The sequence below is a fragment of the Poromitra crassiceps genome (genome assembly GCF_964638095.1).
Source record: "Poromitra crassiceps genome assembly, chromosome: 19".
Taxonomy (NCBI): Eukaryota; Metazoa; Chordata; class Actinopteri; order Beryciformes; family Melamphaidae; genus Poromitra; species Poromitra crassiceps.
In genome coordinates this window covers 24317478-24342766 of record NC_139646.1, presented here as the reverse complement: position 1 = coordinate 24342766, position 25289 = coordinate 24317478, and the positions used below count along the sequence as shown (strand labels likewise).

Below are 25289 nucleotides of genomic sequence, written 5' to 3'. Positions count from 1 at the left end.
GCTATCCATACCGGTCTATTCTCCCGCGACCTGTGAGCTGATTCGGAGACGAGCCACTCGCTTTCTTTCACTCGTATCTGTTTTATAGGCGAGAGCGCGCAGACTCTCCAAAAAGCTCGAGCCGCGCGTAAAAGGCGGTGCGTAAATTCTGAGTTTGACTGAGAGACTATTAAGAGTGGCACTGACGCACCTTGCGGTATTTATATACCCGGGTGCTTATAGGGGCGGTCGGTCATAATCCCGATTCCCGGAGCAGGCTGGATGACCAAGCAAATCCTCAATTCTCGGTGACTAGGTTGAACAACAAACATGACTCGGGGTCAAGGGGGATATTCGTCCTTGTGTTGAGAATTATCCTGGTCGTGCCACCGTCAGACGTGCAGCAGACTCGGATTTTACACATCATGTGTTAAAGGCTTTTCATACCATCAGCAAAAACAGCATTCATTTGACATGGGATTCCAAAAGGTCCCCAGCAAAAAGGGAAATTTATTTTCACTGTAATTCCATCCATATGTAACATGATGACATAATGTATCGCTATTTTGGACATGAGTTTTATACACTTTCTGTAATAAAACATCTAAAAGCAACACAATCTTATCAGATGGGGGACCCTGGGACTAAATCTCATCAAATGGGGGTCCATGATCTATTATGTGTCAGTTTAGGGGAACACTGAAACGTGAAAAGGTTTGAGAACCACTGTATTAAGTTAAGTGACTGCACAGGCGACATGGAAGTAGGGAAAGGAGCCTTATTTTGACTCTATATCCTGCCTTGTTATTTAGTTATTTAGTTATTTTTATGATAGATTGTGAATGAAAAGACCAAAGCAGACATGTTTAAAAAATAAAAACCTTTATTTTTCAGAACAAAACATTAAAAAAATATGTCTTGATTCAAGACTTATGGAGGCAGAGGTGGTGAATGTCTACAAGGGAGAAGGCGACAAAGGGCTATCAAAGAGGGATCTACTTGTGGGTAGGAGATTGCATAGTTTGCTCATATCCCTCCTTGGTAGATAGTTTCATTCTACAGTCACAGTAAAGGTTTACCGTTTACCTCTGCATATTTCTATAATAGTTTGATTACCATAGCGGTGGGAAATGTAAATTAACAGTAGGATTATGATATAATATTATGTGTAACGACATCTACTATTTTCACCACAATTTGCCATTTCATTTGCCTTCAAAATGTCCCACATTCATATAAAAATTTTGTGTAACAACAAATGCATTTTTCATACAAAATGCAGAATAAAAACTGAAATACCTAATCACATTATTTCAGGAACTTCTCGTGTTCGATCTATCATCTACTCATCTTCTCACACTACAGATTGTTTCATTCAGTCACCATGGTGACGGTGTGTCGTTTCACCACACTCCTCCAGACGCTTGCTGTTGGCAGAAGGGTGTTTGGCAAAGGGGACTGTTGTCTTCCAAGCATCCTGTGCAACACACACACACACACACACACACACACACACACACACACACACACACACACACACACACACACACACACACACACACACACACACACACACACACACACACACACACACACACACACACATTCTCACGCATCAGACACAACACACACCTCACTGACAGAGACAGTGACAGCCACAACGAAGCTGCTCAAGTTCAAGTTTCAAGTTCAAGTTCAAGTTTGGTTTATTTGACATTTGCATAGAAATTTACATTAAAATGCATTGGAATTATTGTTCACAAGCCACACCTCCATCGTGGTATGAAAAAGAGAAACACAAATACAGAGAGCACATGACAGACACTAAACATGGTAGACATGGATACATTCAGCATGTCGGCACAGTGCATGGTAAAAGTATAAAATATGATTATAAGAAGGCGATGTAATAAAGTGCCGTTATGCCATAATGGCACGCTTGCATAGTGCAAAAATAAGAAAAAATAAAAGGATACAATAATAAAATAGTACAGTAATAGCAGCAGATCTAAAAAAAAAAAAAAAAAACAGATTAAAACAAAAAGGTGCAATTGTGCTATTTATTCATTTAAGAACCGTACTGCCTCTGGGAAGAAGCTGTTCACCAGTCTGCTTGTACGAACCCTATATTTAGCCTTCCTGTCTGGGGAGCGCTCCCACCGGAAGCATCTGCCCAAAGGAAGTCGGGTGATCAGACCATTTCCTGGGTGACTGGGGTCAGCAATTATTTTCTGGGCTCTGTTGCGGCACCTTTTTACATATATGTCTCTCACAGAAGGCAGGTCTGCGCCTATGATCTTTTGGGCTGTTCTCACAACTCTGTCGATGTGACAGCGGTCCTCAGCAGAGCAGGAGACTGAATGATTGCGAGTAACTTTCTGGATCACCAAATAAAGAAAAGAAACAATATGAGTTCTATAAATGAGACATGATAAGAAGAACCGTCATGTATCTGCTCACCTTCTCTCTCGATCTCAAACACGCTGATGGCATCCTCCGGGCTGAGGGAGCGGAACTCGCTGGCCGGCAGCGTGTGTCTGCGCCCGCGCGTCACCGGGGAGCGCATGTGGAGCGGCCTCGTGAACGGAAAAGCACTCGCCACCGACATCATGCTATCCATACCGGTCTATTTCCCGCGACCTGTGAGCTGATTCGGAGACGAGCTACTCGCTTTCTTTCACTCGTATCTGTTTAGGCGAGAGCGCGCAGACTCTCCAAAAAGCTCCAGCCGCGCGTAAAAGGCGGTGCGTAAAGTCTGAGTTTGACTGAGAGAGACTAATAAGAGTGGCACTGACGCACCTTGCGTATTTATATACCCGGGTGCTTATTTTTTGATTGATTGATATCTTTATTGATTCAATAAATGCAGAATTGTGCAAGACAATAAAACTATTAAACTGGGGTTTAATAGTCTCGCTAGCCAGCCTCTCTTCCCTTCCGTCAGAGAGTCTGGCGCCGCAGGTTTCCATTGTGGGATTGCGAAAAAAAAATGCTCTGTTTGGGTTAACCAATCATCCTCGTCTTGGCCGGTGCTTAGCGTTAGTGCCCTTGGAAAATAGTTCTCGGGGTGGAACTTGTGTCGGCGGAACATTTACATGGGAGGAGGAGAGCTCACAGGCATAAAGTCACTGTTAGACAGCAAATGTTCTAAACATCTCTGGATATCTTTACAACCATCCACCGAGGGCTTATCCCAGTTGCCTGTTTCCACGGCGCCAGACTCTCTGACGGAAGGGAAGAGAGGCTGGCTAGCGAGACTAGGGGTTTAATGAAATGATTAATAATAGATGTTTGCCAAAATAGGGCCTTCTATACTGCCTATTCTATAGACTACACCTATTCCCACTGGTAAACCATTCATGCTGTCATACTGAGGATTTCGTGCTATCTGAAGGGAAACTTCCATTGAGTGTCCATTGTCCCTGAGTTCATGTTTTCCCCCACTCTCAATTGTTTATTTTTTCCAGATCTGTATAAGAGGATTACAGGGGGCAGCCAGGGTTTGTTGATCACTCCCTTCACTCTTAAATAAGCTACTCGAGTAAGGATTGCAACTGACCATTTTGGTTAGAACAAGTCTGGCTGTGGCTGTGGGCCTTCCACCAGACAAAACTTGGAAAACGTTGGCCCCCTCCTCAATTCCTGGACGCCTATGGATCATGTTATTTGATCCCAGACACTCAACAATTGGGCCAAGATGGTCTCATATTGCTGTTTGATATGTCAGACACCAAACAGTGGCGTGCACAGACATTTTGGGGGGCAGGTACTCAAGTGAAAAAAGGGCCCCCCCTCGTCACCAAATAGGCTACATGAAGAAGGTCTGTCTGATATGGCATTTATTTGTTTCTGACAATACAGTAAAATTCCCAAATACTGTATCTTTGAATAATCTCCAAATCACACATTTAGGCTATTGTATGTGATCTCCCTTTGATAGTAATGTATAGCCTAACTAATGGTAATATTTTTTCACTTCCATTCACTGAGCCTCCCCTGAAATTGCTTGGAGCCCCTGTGCGGAGGCCTGCTTCCCACTTTGAAAACCTCTGGGTTAGACAATCCTCAAACTTCTGAGTTTGTCTTAAATGGCAAATTAAACAGATTTGGTTTCATGATAATAAATGCTAAATTGATTTTCTCAAGAAAACACAATCGAAGGAAAAAGATCCAATAAAAACAAAGAAAAGCATGAAGAAAATTAGCCTGCTTGCGCTAGCAGCAGCTCTGTCAAGTAAGAGAGGGGAGATACTGTACTGCAAAGGTCCAGTGATGGCAAACTGTTGGTGACACAAAGCCATGTGTCCTACCAGACTGGACATGCAGTCTACCATGTATAAACACATAAAGCACACTATCATTTATTTGAGATCATTATGTGACTTGTCATCTATAGTGTTTTTTTTAGCATAAAAACACACAATTTGATCAGGAAATTATTGTATCTATTAAAATATATGCTTTGATAAACAAAATGTAACTCAATTTGTAACTTGTGTTACTTGACAAAGTAACTGGTATAATATTACTAAAATCCTATTTGTAATAAGTTACATTAGCCTACTGAGTTACTGCTAGCCTAAAAGTAATATATTACATGTTACTTTTGTAATGAGTTACCCCCAACACTGATCATGTCTAATAATGGTGAATATGGAGACGTTTTCTCTTTCTTACCAAAAATGACAGGTTGATACACATTCTTTATTATGAAACACAATAGGAGTTTTCAAATCAGACCCCCAGTGAACCTGACGTTGATTGGCTGAAACCGCCTGATACGGGAGATACCAGCCGGACGGTCGTGGCTCGTGCAGCTGTCTGTCTGTCAGTCAGGTGTGTGTGGACGCGCGGGATGCGTTTCTCCAAAGACAAGTCCGCACGCGGAAGTGGTGGGCGCACACGCGGACACGACACAGAGAGACAATGTGGTTCACAGTACCACTGCTACGAGTAGAGTTGCTCTGGTTCGAAACAGTATTATTAGTTTTCGGTTTGGCTTTCATCATCTTTTTGTTGATGAATATTGCTATTGAAATATGTTTTCCCGAGCCCTGTCCTCCTGAGAGGTGCACCCGAAAGCCGCCGCTGAAGCCCAAGCAAGGTGAGTTCTGCAAAAACTCATCTGTAGCCTACAAACTTCATGTAAACAATACAACTGTTGCGTTTGCTTTGCTTAAAAAATGTTCTCATAGTTTCACCACTTCCTCTGTGTACCTGGTTATCGATTATACTATCAGGATATAGTGTAAAGAAAGAATATTTATATTTAGGGAGTGAGAGAGAGAAGGCAGTTGTTATGACTAGACTGGGACACGTGGGCTGGCATGGACCTTGGCAAAGATGGGCAAACGTGAAGATGGACTGTGAAACATGCAGAAAACAACAAACTGTGAAGCGTTACTATACTGGAATGCAACTGTTACATGCAAGCAGTGCTGTAGTCTGTAGTTTATTGTAGTATACTCACAGTGTACAGGCTACTGTACATTTAAACTTGGAGTGAGAATTTCCGTGTGGGGATTCATTATTATTTAATTTACAAGAAGTGAACACAGTTAGAGAATGAAGAATGACTGTTTTGATCATAGTTTCCCTGTTTTCTCTCATACCCATACAGACTATACTGGTACATACAGTATCCTTGCACATTTTTAAGTGGGTATACTCAAATGCTGGAGCTTTCCTAGTGGGTATACTCAGGGCCGTAACCAGGGTTCCGAAATAGGGGAGGTCCAGCAAGGGGAGGCGGATTCGGTGGCCGAAAAAAACCGGAGGGTTTTTTCCCCCTTTTTTAGCCATATTTAGAGTAATATATCATTTTAAATCAACATTAGGATTATACTGTTGTGATGTCATTATTCAGTATATTCTCTTTCATGTCACCACCTGCTCAGCTCTCCTGTCAACATAATTGTAACTAACAAACACAAACTGTTTTAGCCAAATTCATATCAAAATGACACCTACAAACACAGGTACACAACCCAAGCCGTACACAACACACAAAGTCATCATCGATAATAAAAAAAACATACAGAGGGACATTTATTTATTCCTGATAGGAACGATTGAAAAATAAAATAAAATATATTATGTTGTTTTTAACTTTACACCACCTCTTTTTGTTACTTATTGGGTCATGAAACTGAAACCAGGCATATAGCCACCTGCATACCTGACTTCGGGAGCTTGGCAATTGGCATTATGCATGATTAGCCAGTAGCATCCCAACGTGTCACACAGGTAACATTACTTAAGAGACAGACTAGACACTTACTTTCTTGGTTGTTGCTAAAACATCTGTCAGTGTCACTCACTGTCTGTCGTTCACGTCGCTCACTGTCTCGCAGCTCGCTCACCTTCAATTATCTCGCCAGGCAGACAGACAGTCATCACTCACCACCTTGCTGCTGCTCTCTCGGAATCAAGTTACCGCGGACGCGGCGTCAGATGACTTCCTGCCTGACCTGCCTTTCGTTTCAAAATAAAAGCGATCCCGTGTTTTTCATGCTTTTCCATGCAGATTGTTTTATATATAAAAAAAAAAAAAAAAATCTCTGAAATATTAGGGGAGGTCCGGACCTCCCCGTCCTCATAGCTAGTTACGGCCATGGGTATACTGTAACTCCAAACAATAGAGCCTTGTACATTTTCGTGAGAACGTTCTCCCGTTTACTTCGTTCTAGAGATAACACCGCCAGCTGCGTCTGAGGACATCATCTTAGCACATTGGGGCGAGAATAGATACAATATTGTATTAATATGAGAAAGCCTTCCGTCCCGTGTCCAGTAAACAACTGCTTTTGCTGGGAATCTACATTTTTCTCACACTGACTGTACATAGCATCTTCATTACTCATGGGCTCATGGCAACATGTAAATATGTATACCAAGCATATGGGCAAACATCTATACTCACTCTATTGATTAGAATATGGGCTGTCCTGTAAATATCAATACGTGTATACCTGCATATCATAGACTGTCATAGACTACACCAGTATGCTGCTGCCTGGGCACAAAGACTGTTTCAATGAAGAGCTGCAGAATCCCACAGAGAAAAGTTATTGTCACCTACTGTACTACAGTGGTTATTTGCATAAAGACACAAAATTAGATTAGGAAATGATTGTATCTTTATTTAAATACCGGTATGTGCTTTTGATAAACAAACAAAAAAATCTTGTCATTAGTAGTTTTAATTATTATAAGCTGCTTAGAATTCTCTAATATATTTTTCCCCTGTGACATTTCTCACCAAAATATAGCTACATATGACAAGATTACATTTGAAGACATCACAATAACATTATAATTTACCTTTGCCCAATACTCCAATACTAATACAATATTACAAAATACAATACTACAATACAAATGTTTACTGAGTAGCTACTAGCTAGATGAATGCATCATGATGCAACCTAACGAGGATCAGACAGCAGGTCAGTTTCAAGTTGGAACTTGAGTTACTTGACATAGTAACTGGTATAATGTTACTGAAATCCTATTGGTATAAGTTATATTAGTATATTACTATGTTACAGCTAAAAGTTATATATATACCGTATATATATATATATATATATATATATATATATATCATCATCAACTTTATTTGCAGACACAGGGTCCAGATATAACAACAGACAACAATTCAGAGAACACACAAATACACAGTATATCTATAAAAGGCACTTATACCAAAACTTCCACATATGTGATTGGTATCTGACAGAACTAATACCAGGGTTGGTTAGTAGCATGATATTCGAGTTCTGAGAGACATTTAGACGCCCAATAAATTTGTACATCAAGGTTCTTAAAAGTGCCTGAAAAGTGCTGACACCTGCATGGCAGAACAGTTCACTTGCACTAGTCCACCTGGGTTTTCTCAGCAAAATCCTCATACAGTCATTGTATGCAACCTGAAGTTTGTGGAGGCTAGCATTTTTATACTTAACCCACAGGGGGGCAGTGTACAAAGGGGTACAGTAGGCCCTAAAGATACTTATCTTTACCTCCTCAGAACAAAAGTGGAATTTCCTAACCAACATGTTAGCCTGGGCATATAACATACGGCGCTGTCTGTACATGTCGTCATCATCAGACATTTGGTCTGTCATAAAATGACCCAGATATTTAGTTTTAACACAGACAGATAAAACATTATCAGACAAATAAAAAGCAGGAAAAGTGAGATCCCTGTCCCCTTTAGTTCTACAGATCATAACCACACTTTTTTTGGCATTGTACTTTACATCCAATTTGACACCATAGATGGAGCAGATATTCAATAGTTGTTGAAACCCAGCACTGCTAGGGGAGACGATGGCCAAATCGTCCGCATACATAAGGTGGTTGACTAAGGTATTACCAATCATACAACCAGTCCTACAGTGATTTAGCTGGTCAGATAAATCATCCATGTATAGATTGAATAGAGCTGGGGAGAGTAACCCCCCCTGCCTCACCCCATTACCAACACCAAAGGGGGTGGATACTCTATTGCCCCATCTGACCTGCATATTCTGGTTGGCATACCAGTATGCCAGGAGACGGGTTATGCTGCCAGGCACACCTCTTTGACTCAGTTTTAAAAACATATATATATATATATATATATATATATATATATATATATATATATATATATATATATATATATATATATATATAATAGTATATATATATGTATATACTATATAATATACTATATGCTAGTATATATACTACTGTAGTAATTATGTTACTATAATATATTACTTTTGTAATGCATTACCCCCAACACTGATGGATAGAATGAGGAGGAATTGAGGTGACAGAAGAGTGGAAATCGAGGCAATCAAGTAAAGGGGAGGAAAACTGCTAAAAGGTTTAGGAATGAAAATGGTGATATATCTCTTTCTGAGAGTGAAGAAGATGAACGAGTTCAGAGGGACAGACCTGAGGAAACTTATTGTAATAATAAGGTTGAATGAAAAAGCTCAAGAAAGTATGAAGAAAATTAGAGCGCTTGTGCTAGTACCAACAGCTCTGTGGAGTAAGAGAAGGGAGATACTGTATCCGAGGGTCCTTAGTGATGGCAAGCTGTTGGTGAGATGTGCAAATAAAGAACACATTGAAAAAGCACTCAAAACTGGTGGTGGATGTAAAGGAGTGATCACGGGGGTGAGTGTAAGTATGGAGGAACTAAACTAAAGAATAATAAAGATAATGAATGTGCAAAGACTGAAAACAACAAAAGAAGTAGTAAAACGGGACAGTGATGTCACTTGAGCAATTGTGATGTCATCAGCAATGTCACTCGAACAACTGTGATGTAGTATGAGCCGATGGCGCACAGTTGCACGATGGTACTTGGGTGGGCGCGGTGTCTGCCTGTCAGTCGTCATTTTGGGAGTTCGTGGAGCGGGCGGTTTCCATAACTGCAGCCATGGCGCATCATGACTCTCCAGAGTCTCCACCCTACGAATCAAGTGCCTGTGACCACCTAACCACACACAGCTCTGATAAGAGTATGGGGAGTGAGGGGACGGAATGTACTATTCTCAATGCCATGAGAGTGAAGATGGGAGAATGGGACTATTTCAACATCCTGTGTTTTGTCTCTGTGGCCGCGATTCAGCATCAGGGGGAGGGGGGGGGGGGGGGGGGGGGGGGGGCGTCAACATGACCCTGCCAAGTAGCAGGGATGCAGATTTGTACAGTGACCCAGGACATTTGATTGGCTGTGTGGGGTCAATAAGAAAACAGGAAGCCAGGAATGTTGCTTAACAGAGAGGGGAGAGGGGTGGTCGGCAACAGAGAAGACATACTTGGGCTTTTTTATCATGTGTTTGGGGCATGAGATGTTTAGTCTTCTTCTGTGATTGTTACAGCGTGACTCTCTCTGAATCCTCAGCAAAGTGCTCCCAGATTAATATCTCCCAAGTGTTCGATCCTAATTTGTCTGTTGTCTCTTGGTATATCTATTTTCCACTTTTTGGGTTTTCTCACAAGCAACGTGGGGTTTATCTCCGAGTAGCAGGTGGATTATTTTCCTCTCTCAACAACTTTCTCTTTCTAAGAATTCTTTTTTTTGCTGGGGGGTGGATCCTGTGATACTGGTGGGAGTTTTGGTCTTATCTCGTCCACCAATCTACAACAGTGTCAAGAGCACAGAACAATGCAACAAATGAACAACAAGGAGCAATTAAAAACTGGGAAGTTTTGACCGTTTCTACAGTAGCTCATTAGCCAGTCTCGAGTCAGAGACCAGGTGATGGAATCAAAAGGTGGTCTTCAGTAAAGCAGAGTGGGACAAGTTCCAGGAGTGAGGAAACAATGACATTGATTGACTTCTCCAGAGATATAGATGAAATAAACAATCAGGTAACGCCAGCAATCAATACGACAGCAGATGGCGCTATTCCCAAGAGTAAAAATAGGATCAAGGAGATGTCACAACTCTTCTATTATACACTCAAAACATGGGACATGCCCCTTCTCTGTGGCATTGTGGGAATGAATTCTGGGAAACGTAGGAAATCACTAACCAAAGTAGATAAAGCAGGTTGAGGGAAAGCAGGTACTCCAAAAAGCAAATTACATACAACACACCGCAAAATACTCACAAATTGTTGATCTGCATATGAGGGTGGAATTTTTCCTTTAATGCAACCATTGATGTATCTTGTTAAAAATCAGTAAAATTTGGACACAGGAGAGTTGAAATTGTCCTCCTGTTTCATGTGTGTGTGTGTGTGTCAGTGCCTGGTGTGGATCCTGGACTGTGTGTGTGTGGAGAATGCCTTGCTGGTCTACTGGACGTTCCCGTGCATCAGGGCGCTCTACAGGTGGCTCAGCTCCGACCTGTCCTTCATCCTCGATCTGTTGCACTCCTTCCCCAACCTGCTGAAGGTGAGAGCCAGTACACCCACTCCTTCCTCAACCTGCTGAAGGTGAGAGCCAGTACACCCACTCCTTCCTCAACCTGCTGAAGGTGAGAGCCAGTACACCCACTCCTTCCTCAACCTGCTGAAGGTGAGAGCCAGTACACCTGCTCCTTCCCCAACCTGCTGAAGGTGAGAGCCAGTACACCTGCTCCTTCCCCAACCTGCTGAAGGTGAGAGCCAGTACACCCGCTCCTTCCCCAACCTGCTGAAGGTGAGAGCCAGTACACCCACTCCTTCCTCAACCTGCTGAAGGTGAGAGCCAGTACACCCACTCCTTCCTCAACCTGCTGAAGGTGAGAGCCAGTACACCCACTCCTTCCTTTACCCAGGCTAGGTAGTTTTGGCGTACAGTGCTCTGTAGTGCCTACCAGAGGGGAGAAGTTGGAACAGATCATGACGGGTTTTTTGTTTTTTTTTAATGGTAAATGGACTGCATTTATATAGCGCTTTTATCCAAAGCGCTTTACAATGTGCCTACATTCACCCATTCACACACCGAAGGCGGCAAGCTGCCACGCAGGGTGCTAGCACAGCCATCAGGAGCAATTTGGGGTTCAGTGTCTTGCCCAAGGACACGGGGATCGAACCACCGGCCTTCTGATTGGTGGACGACCCGCTCTACCTCCTGACTCTACCTCCTGAGCCACAGCCGCCCTCTGGAGCCGCCCTCTGGAGGAGTACAGTTCCTGCATGGAGGACAGTTTAGCACCAATGATTTCCTCTGCAGTCCTGACTCCTGACCGTCCGTTGCAGTTTGTGCCTGTCATGTTTAGTGGCTGAGCGTTGCAGTTTGTGCCTGTCATGTTTAGTGGCTGAGCCAAACCAGACAGAGATGGAGTTGCAGAGGACAGACTGGATGATGGCGGTGTAGAACTGGATTAGCAGCTTGTACTTCCTGAGCTGGCGTAGGAAGTACAACCTCTGCTGTGTCTTCTTGATGAAATGAAATCAAATGAAACACAGTACACCACCTGTACCTGTATACGTTTATGCCAGAAAGTTTTTGTAACGGTAATTTGATTTGACCAACTGCAAATACTGAATATGCTAAATGTTTTATTAAAAGTGTATTTGTGGAACAGCGCGGGCCCTATATCTGGCTTTGTCCAGACCGATTTGCGATTCTTGGCCAGCGCTTCGAGTGACATCACTGATTATGTCACAATGCCTATGACATCATCAGTCCCTATGACATCATCTCTGCGCTATTGGCATACATCATCACTGATGACATCACTCACTGATGACAATGATGTCACACTGTATAAGACATCATCATCAGTGATGTCACAATTGATCATCGATGACATCACTGATGATGCCATATACATTGTGACATCATCAGTGATGTCATCATCACAGACAGTGCTAGTGCTGAGGCATTATGCATTTGCGCTGGCCATATGCTAGGTTCCGACCTAGCTAGCCTTGTTTATTATAAGGTTGGTAAGTAATTCAGATTAGATTAAAATAGTTTTGTATTACTTATTACAAAAATTGTCATGTAATTTGTAATCAGTAACTGACTGACTACATTTCAAAGTAATCTGACCCAACTCTGCCCCACACATTACACATCACATTTCCATTTTAACTCTATAGCTATATATCTACTAACTAATTTTGATTGCTGTTTGTTTCTACATTTTTGTAGTTTTCATTTTTATTTTTTCTTCTCTTTATAGGCCTACTGTCGATTCTTCTTTTCTTTGGCTATTTGTTTTCTTGTTTCTGTTGTATTTTATACTTTGTATGGATTATTGTTGTCTACTGAGGTAGAGTAGAGACCAGGTAGAGAGACCCATAAGCCCTTTCAGGGTTTCTCGTCTCTGCACTTTATATACTTTCTTGTTTGCATTTCTTTTATGTGTGGAAAAATGTCAACTCAAACGAGCCTATTGTTTTCTCGCGAGATCTGGCAACACTGCTTCCAGGTTTCTGTTTTTTTTCATTGCCCACCTAACCAAGCCGTCCTCCTCATCACTCCCTGACAGCAGCAGCAGAGATGGCGGAGCCCGTAGCATCGGATGCAGCGACATTAACGGAGGCAGAAGCCCCGGCGGCCCTCTCCCCTGCGGCCAGCCCGGGCTCAGAGCCTCCGTCCATGGCGGACACCGGCTCCCAGCGGCTGCTCTTCTCCCACGACCTGGTGTCCGGGCCGTACCGGGGCTCCGTGCGGTTCGGCCTGGTGCGGATGATACACGGCGAGGAGGATTTTAACTCGGACTCGGACCTTGACGACGGCGGAGGAGGGAGAGGAGGATGCGGCGGAGGAGGAGGTGGTGGCCCGGGAGGAGGCGGACGGGTCCCGGGCAGCTCGGACACCGAGAGCGCTGCGGCGGACAGCAGGAGTCGGCCGCTCGGCAGGGGGTTTGTCCGCGTCCAGTGGTACCCTGAAGGAGGCAAACAGGACATCAGAGAGACAAAGGTACCACAAACCTGCTAATAACGTGTTACCTGTTTACACTGAGAAACCCATACCAAACTCATGGCTCGCGTTAAGGGCGGCACTCCTTGTGCTATTTAATTTTGGGGTTGTCAGGTATTGAGTGTCTTTTGAAGGGATTAACGTTAGCCGACTTGCTAGCCGGTCGGGGATATATAAGGTTAAACAATCTATCCATCTGGCTAAACGGCTAGCTGGCTAGCATTCAAGCATGCATGCTAGCCGTTTAGCTTCTACTAGCTAACGTTACATGTCACTGACTCAGCTGGTGCGCAGGCAGGCGAAATTGGGTTGTTCCACCTGCTGCCTTCACATGCACTGGAAAATCAGGAATATAAACGAGCGTCTTGCCAGGTTACGTTAGCACGCTTTATATACCTACATGACTCCTGCCTGCTATGCTGACTGATTATAGTCCCATCTTGGACTCAATTGGAAGTAACGTTAGCCTCTACTGAGCTAGTTCCTCAACTGGGTGTGACTTGGCCCGTAAGCAAGCATTAATCTATCAAATAACGTTAACAATTTAAAGTAGACCATCATTTGCATAATATATTAAATTTCTTTCATCCACGTCTGCATTTTATGTCAGACCAGACAGACAGGTCAACATATCCCTTAACATGACATCATGAGTGACAATGCAGGATTTAGTGTTTGTGATATTTTGAGGCGGTTGCTCAATTCTGCCAGTAATGCCAACAAGTGTTTTTAAATGGCTTACTTAATTATACAACTTAAAACCTTCTTATCCACATTTTATCCTGTCTCAGTTATGTAATGTAATCCTTCCTATACAATACTGCCCATTTCCATCGGGGGCCTCTTCTCTATATAATGACTTATTAGGCCAAGACTTGTTTTAGACAGCCCCAATATTATCAGCATATCAAGTATCAAGTCTGAATAAAGTGGCGTGCCAAAATTTGGAGACATCTTGTGGTAAAAGGCAACCCTATCACATCATGCAGGCTAGGCTACCACTTGGCTCAGTGTGCGGACACATCTGATGCATGCTGGTGCTGATCACATCAGTGGTTGTTCAGGTCAGAGGTCAGAGGGTGACCTTGAGTTAGCTGACACTGTTCTTGTTTTAGGTTTGATTTGACCAACGGCAAATACTGAATATGCTAAATGTTTTATTAAAAGTGTATTTGTGGAACAGCGCGGGCCCTATATCTGGCTTTGTCCAGACCGATTTGCGATTCTTGGCCAGCGCTTCGAGTGACATCACTGATGATGTCACAATGCCTATGACATCATCAGTCCCTATGACATCATCTCTGCTCTATTGGCATACAGCATCACTGATGACATTACTCACTGATGACAATGATGTCACACTGTACATGACATCATCAGTGATGTCACAATTGCACCAGTGTAACCAAAAACCACAATTACTCGAGTGACATCATCAGTGCCTATGAAATCATCAGTGATGTCGATTTTGGTCAATAAATGTCACTGATGACATCACTGATGCTGCCATAGACATTGTGACATCATCCACACACTGACCATTCAATAAAAGAGCAACCCAAAGCATTCTTTTTTTAAGCTTGATCAAATCACTCTGGGTCAATCTAGTGTCCATGCGTGTTTACTGTTTACATCCAGCTCAAAAACTGAGCCACTGACCTTAGAGACCTACGGGTGAAATGTCCTACAATTTCATTCTACAACCAAATTTAGAATGTAATTGTCTTTACTGGTAAAGAAATGGCAATCCTGCTGCCACGGAAAAAGAGTTCTCTAGGGCTTCACAGAAAAGCGTCACACAGGGTTTCACGGAGGATAGGTCTTCTAGAACAGACTCATTTTAGAGACAGAGGATGGGGGGAGTAAAAGATGCTTCTGTCATGGCTTTGTCCTACAGGTAAAATGAGTAAAGTTCTGGCCAGAGTGAGAGTCAGGATCACAACAAAGGTTGAATGACGCCGGTCACTTCCATTCAACAATGACACCAATGTTTACGTAGCAGAAAAGCTATTAGGCTGTGTCATAGCCTAGCATGCAGCACGTCCCCAAATAATCTAGTAGGGGTGGGAATCACTGATGCCCCACGATACGATGTTATCACGATACTTAAGTCACGATCCGATAGTATTGTGATATTGCGATATGCTAGTATTGCAATTTATTGGGTATTGCGATATTGCAATATATTGTGATTTTTATTACCTTTTTTCAACTGCAAATGATGCCCCAAAGGTACAAACTTTGTAAACATCTGTTTTATCTAATCAGATAAAGTTTCCAGTCTGTTCATCTCACTTCAATCATTTCTATTGGAGCAAAATTGGATTTTCAAGCAGACAGACTGACCAACACTGTCATAAAAGCCTGTCATAAATGTTGCATGCACTTGACATTTTTGTATAATAAAATAATATCACAATACTTGGCATTCGATACGATACGATATATTGCCCACAAAATATCACGATACTATGCTGTATCGATCCCCCCCCCCCCCCACCCCTAGAATCTAGTGTCTGTCTTTGCATTATTAGTTGCAAATCATCCCATAGTGTTGTTGTTTGTGTAGGATGTGTGTGTGTGTGTGACGTCCTCTGATTTCTTCTCTTATCTGTGCGCAGCACATGCCCTCTCTCAGCTGACACTTTCATGGTTGCATTATACTCTGAGAGCACTGTCGGAGACTAATCAATAATGCACGACTAGTTCCTGCAATATGCAAAGTTGCACATCTTCGAGAGACGAGACGGTGTGTCCACACGGGTTCCACCTCCTGTGTGTCCACACGGGTTCCACGAGACGGTGTGTCCACACGGGTTCCACGAGACGGTGTGTCCACACGGGTTCCACACGGGTTCCACCTCCTGTGTCTCCACACGGGTTCCACCTCCTGTGTGTCCACACGGGTTCCACCTGTCCACACGGGTTCCACCTCCTGTGTTTTTCACGGTTTTCAGTTAAAAAAACCCTTTTCTCTCCGGAGAGATCGGTGCAGAGAAAGCGGTTACCTAGGATCTGCACGCTTAATGTCAGCCAGGGTTCCTCCTGTGCTGTGCTTGTCTAAAAACAAACAAACAGAAAGCTAGCGGGGTGGATTTTTATACAGGGTTGACTGCATCCCTAGAGCACAGCAAGATGCTTATATCCTAAGCCTAGGCCTATACTGTATATTCCTAGTTTCATTGTGGCTTCAGGTGACTGATTTCACAAACTTGTAGCATAATTGTTCTTGATTGTCCTTGTTTGCCTCGAAATGAGGAGAGACCTAGAAATGCTGAATAACAAAAGAAGAAGAAATGAACGTGTCAGTCCCTTGCTTGGCTGTCCAGTTGGGTAGAAAAAGTGATTGTCTTGCACAGAGCATAACAAATGACACATATACAGATATACAGGATGATGTCATCATCTAGCCTATAACAGCTTATTGTTGTCAATATTTATGCGGCGCACATTTGTCTAGTTGGCACAGTTTAGCCAGTTGAAGCTGGGGGCTGTACTTTGCCCTTTCAGTCCAGATGGTGTCTTTCTCTTTCAGCGGGTTGCGTGTAGGAATGTTTGTAAAATGCTGCCCCCCCCCCCCCCCCCCCCCCCCCACACACACACACACACTATGAAATCCTAGTAACCATCTCCAAAGTATGAGACAGGGCTGGGATCTCCACCTGAGACAGGGCTTGGATCTTCTTCACCTGAGTGCAGGTATCAGTGTGGACACCTCCTCGCTGCTCACTCATCATCTCACCGTTTCGTCTTATCAGGAAGACGGCTGAGTGTTTGATTGCCTGCAAGGCTTCCAAGCTGTGGCGTAGACTCCAGGGCCTGTACAAGTATAGAGTATATATACCCAGTCTGTACAAGTATAAAGAGTATTTATACCCAGTCTGTACAAGTATAGAGTATATATACCCAGTCTGTACAAGTATAGAGTATATATACCCAGTCTGTACAAGTATAAAGAGTATTTATACCCAGTCTGTACAAGTATAGAGTATATATACCCAGTCTGTACAAGTATAAAGAGTATTTATACCCAGTCTGTACAAGTATAGAGTATATATACCCAGTCTGTACAAGTATAGAGTATATAATGTATACCCAGTCTGTACAAGTATAAAGAGTATATATACCCAGTCTGTACAAGTATAAAGAGTATATATAATAGGTTGAGGCCACGTCTCGTCATAGACGCTGGTTTAGCTGGTTCAGCCTGGCTGGGGGCGTGGTCAGGGTGGGGTAAAAACCCCCGTTCTATCCATTCCACAAAGTTAGAATTTAGCTGATAGCCCAGCCCAGGCAGACACGATCGGGGATTTAACCACCGCAGTAAACGCACATCTGAGCAGACGTCTTGTGTTCTGCTCTAGAACCCCCAAACCTGTAGTTTTTGGTGAGTCAGCCCATGAGATATATGGGCGGTTTTATCGCACTCGCGCGCCAGCCGTTTAACATTTTGTGGGCGTTCCCAGACATGCGTACTGTCTCTATTCATAGCTTTCAAGGGGCGTTACGTGCTGCCGGGAACGCCCACCTGGCGGTCAAAAAAAAAACTTGTTCATTCCGTTGCCTGCGAGTCGACTCACGCTGTTTGTTCAGCCAAAGTGCCGGCGGATAGCCTACCTGTTGTGCTATCGGTTGCACTAAACCGACGAGGAGACACGCCTGGCTTGTGTTTTACAGAATCCCGTCGGAGAAAGAAAGGAGAAGGTTGTGGATTTGTGCGACGTGGTTCAGTCGCTGGGGGCAACATTTTTTTGCTTTTTTTTCTACCATCAAAGTACACACGTCTTTGCTCTTTGCGGCCAACATTTCATCAAAGGTAAGCTCAAGTAACGTTAACGGGGTATTAATCATTATTGTAACGTTACTTGAGCTTACCTTTGATGAAATGTTGGCCGCAAAGAGCAAAGACGTGTGTACTTTGATGGTAGAAAAAAAAGCAATTTTTTTTCCCCTGCCCAGCGACTGAACCACGTCGCACAAATCCACAGCCTTCTCCTTTCTTTCTCCGACGGGATTCTGTAAAACACAAGCCAGGCGTGTCTCCTCGTCGGTTTAGTGCAACCGATAGCACAACAGGTAGGCTATGCGGCACTTCGGCTGAACAAACAGCGTGAGTCGACTCGCAGGCAACGGAATCAACAAGTTTTTTTTTGACCGCCAGGTGGGCGTTCCCGGCATACGTAACGCCCCTTGAAAGCTATGAATACCCAGTCTTTCTCTGAGCATAAAGGGAATCCATGTAGCCTTTAGTGTGCCATTGGCTGATAGTGGATGGTCACTGTTTATCCACTTGCTGGTCACAGCATAGCTGCCACCTGAACCCTTTCTACACTGCTGTGAAGGCACACTGTGTTTCAGAACCTCCCCCGTGTTTTAATAGGATGCACCCCTAGAGGAAAGGGACTTTTTTGGATTATGGCTCTCCTCTCTTGCAAAGATTTATTTTGGTTGCAGCTCTAAAGTTGAGTAGGGAAAAGTTTGAGTACCACTGGTCTATGTTTGAGTACCACTGGTCTATGTTTGAGTACCACTGGTCTATGTTTGAGTACCACTGGTCTATGTTTGAGTACCACTGGTCTATGACATAATCAATGATGTCATCAGTGATGCGAAGTTGAGCATCTGCTGATCCACACTGGAAAATTGTCAAGGTTCAGTTGTTGAATGATGGCTAATGTGCAGATAGTGCACACAGTCTTCCTCATATAATGCATTGAAATATCACACTTGAGTCCTAATGTGTTTCTCTGCAGCTTGTGTCTGTATTGCAGTTTGTTTCCTCTCAGCGTAGTGCACATAGTGAAAGATCAAAGCTATCGATCAGCAAATCGATGACTCTGGTCCAGACATCAGACGCTCTTCCTCCCCTCAGCTCCTCTTTCAAAACAACACACTGTGTGGAGCAGCTCTGGTGACACAACACATTGAGTGGAGTCTGAGGTTGACTCTGCTGCACGTTGTGTTGTTGCAGAGTCATATATCCTGAGGACAGACAGGCTGCTCACGTGTGTTTGTCTTCAGTCAGGCTGTCTCACGCATCCCTACACCTTGTTGTCCCTTTTAGCCGTCCTGACTATGGGCTTAGGGCTTTTAAAGTGAGAGTAAACTTGTCATCAAGGTGTGAAATTGGACAAGCAGCGAGGACAGAGGAAGAGGAGCAAAAAGAGGCGCTTTGGGAGGAAGAGGCAGAGAATGTAACAGAGATAGAGAGCGTAGGGGGCGGGGCACTCGAGCGTCATGGCGAGTGCGACAGCGAAATAGATGTGGAAGTCAGGGGAGTGGAAGGTGAAGCTAGTGAACGAGGAGGGGCGGACAAGACACAGGAGACCGCGGCCGCGCCCCATGACTGTGTGTGTGTGTGTGTGTGTGAGGACTATAGAGAGAGAGAGATGAGGGGAGGGGTCAGGATGGAGAGGAGAGAGCTGAACACAGCACCATCGTAATCTAGCTAGACTCACACAATGGTGAAATCCATTTGCTGCTCAGTTGCTGGCGCATCCCCGGTTATGGAGTCGTTTTTTTTATGTGTTTAAAAAAAATACAGACCAGGTACAGGTTTGTCACAGTTCACGACAGGCCTGTTAAATAGCTCTACTACAAACTTGATATATTATTGGCCATAACTGAGCTTGCCATCTGCAGCACTGTTTGAATGCCCCGCCCCCAGCGTGAAGATAGCCAGCGCCCAGCGACAGAGCTTCTGCTATCTGAGCATGCCCCGCCCCCAGGGAGGAGCTAGCCAGCGCCCAGCGACAGCGCGTCTGCTATCTGAGCATGCCCCGCCCCCAGGGAGGAGCTAGCCAGTGCCCAGCGTCAGCGCTTCTGCTATCTGAGCATGCCCCGCCCCCAGCGTGAAGCTAGCCAGCGCACAGCGACAGCGCTTCTGCTATCTGCAAATCCACCCAACTCTACAGTACTTTGCATTGCACGCGAGAATAGAGAGTGTGTGTGTGTGTATTAGAGATGTAACGGTATGAAAATTTCACATCACGATTATCGTGACCAAAATGATCACGGTTATCGTATTATCACGGTATTAGTAAAAAATTGCTGAAAATGTTCAAAAAGTACTGAGAGACTCACTGAAATCATTTTACAACATTTTATATTGAAAACTCAGATCCAAAAAGGATTGATACACTCACTGAAATCATTTCTCCAAGGCTGCAGGTTTGCATCTGGGAGACGGTTGCCAACTTTGGTTGATGATGGACACCATGTTACCATGTTGTTCAAAGCACTGTAATCACGGTAACACGGTAATCACGGTACCACGGTTTTAACGATAATGAAAATGTGAAACGGTACGGTTTAGGGCTGTCACTTTTTCCCAAAATAAAGTTCGAACGAACTTTAATTGCCCGAAATTCGTTTCGAATATATTCGAAGTTTTTTGGTTAATTAAAAAAAAAAAAAAAATTCAGTCCAGGCCACCGGGCATCAGCCCGACGTGTTAGCTTGGACGCTCACAGTCACAACACTGCCTCACAAACTTGGCTGCATCCAACTCGAGAGAACTTTTCAGACCCTGGAGACAATCTTTCTCAGAAGAGACTAACGCGACAAATCTGGAGACTTTTTCTGACATGGGATTAACATTACCAGCAAGCAGCAGTTGGTTAATTTTGGTTCATAAAAAAATAATAATCGAACAGTCAATTTACATATCGAACACGAACCCCTCCCCCACATTCGAAGTTGCATTAGAATTTCGAATGAAAAGTGACAGCCCTAGTACGGTTATCGCAAGGAATTTTATCACGGTTATCATTCAAACCGGTGATCGTTACATCCCTAGTGTGTGTGTGGGGAGGCAGATGTGTTGAGTGCACCTGTTAGTATGGCTGCCTCTGGTGTGCACAGCTCACATGGCTTGTTAGTGTTGAGAGAATAGGAGGCCTGTATGTCAGAAAGACAGGCGTGGGCCCAGGCTGCAGTCTTCTGCAGTCTCTCTCTCTCTCTCTCTCTCTCTCTCTCTCTCTCTCTCACAGACACACACACCCTCTCTCTCTCCCTCTCTCTCTCTTGGCTCTGAGTTTTCAATATGAAACTTGGTGAAATGATTTCTGTGGGTGTATTAGTACTTTTTGAACATTTTCAGCACATTTTAACAAACCGTGATAATACTGATAACTGTGATCATTTTGGTTACGATACTCGTGATGTGAAATCTTCATACCGTTACATCTCTAAACACACACGCCCTCTCTCTCTCTCTCTCTCTCTCTCTCTCTCTCTCTCTCTCTCTCTCTCTCTCTCTCTCTCACACACTCACACACTCACACACACACCCTCCCTCTCTCCCCCCCTCCTTCCTGTACAGCACCTGGGTAATGACTGGTGTTAATTAGGCCGGGAAGTCAAAGCAAATACTGTCATCCATCGATCCTGTAATCAATCCAGCCGCCTGTCTTCTATCTCAACAGCTGCTGCTGACACACACACACACACACACACACACACACACACACACACACACACACACACACACACAGGTCTCACACACACACACACACACACACACACATACACATACACACAGGCGTGCCTCTGTCGTTGTCTTTTGTTGTCTGACTTTGTGCCCACCACCAGCTCTCTCTGTCTCCTCCCAGTCTCCACTCCCTCTCTCTCTCTCTCTCTCACACACACACACACACACACGTCACACAGTCTCCACTCCCTCTCTCTGCATATGAGCCATAGCAACAGTCGGCTGCATTGTTTTAGCTGGAGCATATCGCAGTGCGCCGTGTGCATTTATGCAGTGGCTACGACTGAGCATGCATGAGCCCAGACGGCTGTGAACATTTACACCGGTTTTCTTCGGAGTACTTTAATAGCTGAGACACACAGACGATTAATTGGCATCGGACATGTCTGGGCGTCTGTCGCCGTACTGTTCGCTTCTAGTCGGCTTTGTTGGTCGCTCTCGATTCAACATGTTGAATCGCCGTTGCGTTGACTCGTCGGTGAGAGAAATCACTGTGATTGGCTGGTCAGGTCAGCTGGTAGCGAAGCAGTGCAGGAGTAGAGAGAGGGCACACGCAAAAAACACTCTGCTCATTTTCCAACTTTATCTCATCTGATCATTCCCAATACACGGATATTTTCACACCGACGTGCCTTTGATCCTGTCACTGTATGATATCACCCATTTAGTTTGTCCTTATTGTTCACCTCCGCCTCTTCCTTTCTTCTTCCACAAGCAAAACACCAGACAAGGCCCAACAACGCCAGCGCCATTTGCAACTTTTTTTTCAGACATATTCTGGATTAGGAGCTATATTACGAAACTGTTTAAGTGAGGGAAATGTTAGGCAAACGCTGCTTTGTTTGATGAACCAGGTCGCACGCAGGTGCAGAACGTACGTGCTGCTAGTTGCTGCTACATGCTAGTTCTACTATCGGGAATATGTGCAAATAGGCGAATCTCCAAAAATGTTGGCGTATCCCTTTAAGCTAGGATATAAAGTTAAGCTAACTTTATAAACGTTTCCATGGTTACCATGCACGGAGCGCTTGTCTGCCGGCCCATTGGTAACTGGAAATCAAAATTCAACAGAGATTCCATTACTCATTCACATTTGTGAATCGATGTGGCGATGCCAGGCTAGGGAGGCACTGCTCTTTGGCAGAAGTCAACAACAGAATGACTGACACGATGATAGTGTTGCTACAGGTTATCTCATGACTGACATGATGATAGCGTTGCTACAGGTTATCTCATGATTCATAACAGAATGACTGACATGATGATAGCGTTGCTACAGGTTATCTCATGACTGACATGATGATAGCGTTGCTACAGGTTATCTCATGACTGACATGATGATAGCGTTGCTAGTACAGGTTATCTCATGACTGACATGATGATAGCGTTGCTAGTACAGGTTATCTCATGACTGACATGATGATAGCGTTGCTAGTACAGGTTATCTCATGACTGACACGATGATAGCGTTGCTAGTACAGGTTATCTCATGACTGACATGATGATAGCGTTGCTAGTACAGGTTATCTCATGACTGACATGATGATAGCGTTGCTACAGGTTATCTCATGACTGACATGATGATAGAGTTGCTACAGGTTATCTCATGACTGACATGATGATAGTGTTGTTACAGGTTATCTCATGACTGACATGATGATAGAGTTGCTACAGGTTATCTCATGACTGACATGATGATAGTGTTGCTACAGGTTATCTCATGACTGACATGATGATAGTGTTGTTACAGGTTATCTCATGACTGACATGATGATAGTGTTGTTACAGGTTATCTCATGACTGACATGATGATAGCGTTGCTACAGGTTATCTCATGACTGACATGATGATAGCGTTGCTACAGGTTATCTCATGACTGACATGATGATAGTGTTGTTACAGGTTATCTCATGACTGACATGATGATAGCGTTGCTACAGGTTATCTCATGACTGACATGATGATAGCGTTGCTACAGGTTATCTCATGACTGACATGATGATAGCGTCGCTACAGGTTATCTCATGACTGACATGATGATAGTGTTGTTACAGGTTATCTCATGACTGACATGATGATAGCGTTGCTACAGGTTATCTCATGACTGACATGATGATAGCGTTGCTACAGGTTATCTCATGATTCATATTGCTAACAAAGGTCCTGTTAGTAGCTGAGGCCAGACAGGAGGTGTGCATTGCAATGCAGTGTCTGCTCTCCCTTACGCTGGCGTAAGTGCTATTGATTTACACTGCAGCACCAAGCAACCACTGAAAGAATATTCATGAAGCTGTCTCTGCATGTTCCATATATATATATATATATATATATATATATATATATATATGGTGAAGAGAGGATTCCCATGTGCACAGCCAGTAGAAAAATCAGGTGCTGGTCGGTTGCAGGATAAACATGAAATGAAAAATTAAAGGAACCACCGCAACACTGAAAATGACTTACTGATGTTTATTTGTGAACAACGCGTTTCGCGTACAGCTTCATCAGGTTCACAGAGCTGTCTGTGAACCTCACTCTCACTCTTTCTCTCTCATCCCCTCCACTCTCTTTCTCTCTCATCCCCTCTGCACTCTCTCTCATCCCCTCTGCACTCTCTCTCATCCAACCTGCACTCTCTCTCATCCCCTCCACTCTCTTTCTCTCTCATCCCCTCCACACTCTCTCTCATCCCCTCTGCACTCTCTCTCATCCCCTCCACACTCTCTCTCATCCCCTCTGCACTCTCTCTCATCCAACCTGCACTCTCTCTCATCCCCTCCACTCTCTTTCTCTCTCATCCCCTCTGCACTCTCTCTCATCCCCTCTGCACTCTCTCATCCCCTCCACTCTCTTTCTCTCTCATCCCCTCTGCACTCTCTCTCATCCCCCCACACTCTCTCATCCCCTCTGCACTCTCTCTCATCCCCTCTGCACTCTCTCTCATCCCCTCTGCACTCTCTCATCCCCTCCACTCTCTTTCTCTCTCATCCCCTCTGCACTCTCTCTCATCCCCCCACACTCTCTCATCCCCTCTGCACTCTCATCCAACCTGCACTCTCATCCCCTCTGCACTCTCTCATCCCCTCCACACACTCTTTCTCTCTCCTAGAATTCAGCGGAGTAGGGTTACAGCTGGGGATGCACGATAATTATCAGACTGATAAATTATCGGCCGATATAGCCATTTTGCGTTAATATCTATTATTCAGATAATGGCCTTTTTTCCCGATAAAATAACAGCTGATAATCAGGCCATGAGGCTTTGTTTTTGCCTCAGATATATTATGTTAATTCTGTTAACTTTCCCCCAATCCGTGCATTCATGAACTAAACACTACATCGCGTTCAGTCACTTGCCTCCGACTAATGTTAGTCCTCATTCAGTTCAGGCCTTCACTCAAAGCTAAGCTGTCGGCATGGAGGATGACAGATGGTGCAGTACAGACCTTGT

The 25289-nt window shown here is 44.0% G+C and overlaps 1 protein-coding gene across 1 annotated transcript in view; it reads left to right on the top strand.

Annotated features, from left to right (window-relative positions):
- The first annotated feature begins 12909 nt into the window (after positions 1 to 12909).
- The window catches only part of ube2o (ubiquitin-conjugating enzyme E2O), a 45939-nt gene continuing 33559 nt past the window's right edge, over positions 12910 to 25289 (top strand). Inside the window, exon 1 of the mRNA XM_083655323.1 lies at positions 12910 to 13347. Coding sequence (XP_083511449.1) covers positions 12925 to 13347 — 423 coding nt within the window. The 5' untranslated portion in view covers positions 12910 to 12924. The remainder of the gene's footprint in view (positions 13348 to 25289) is intronic.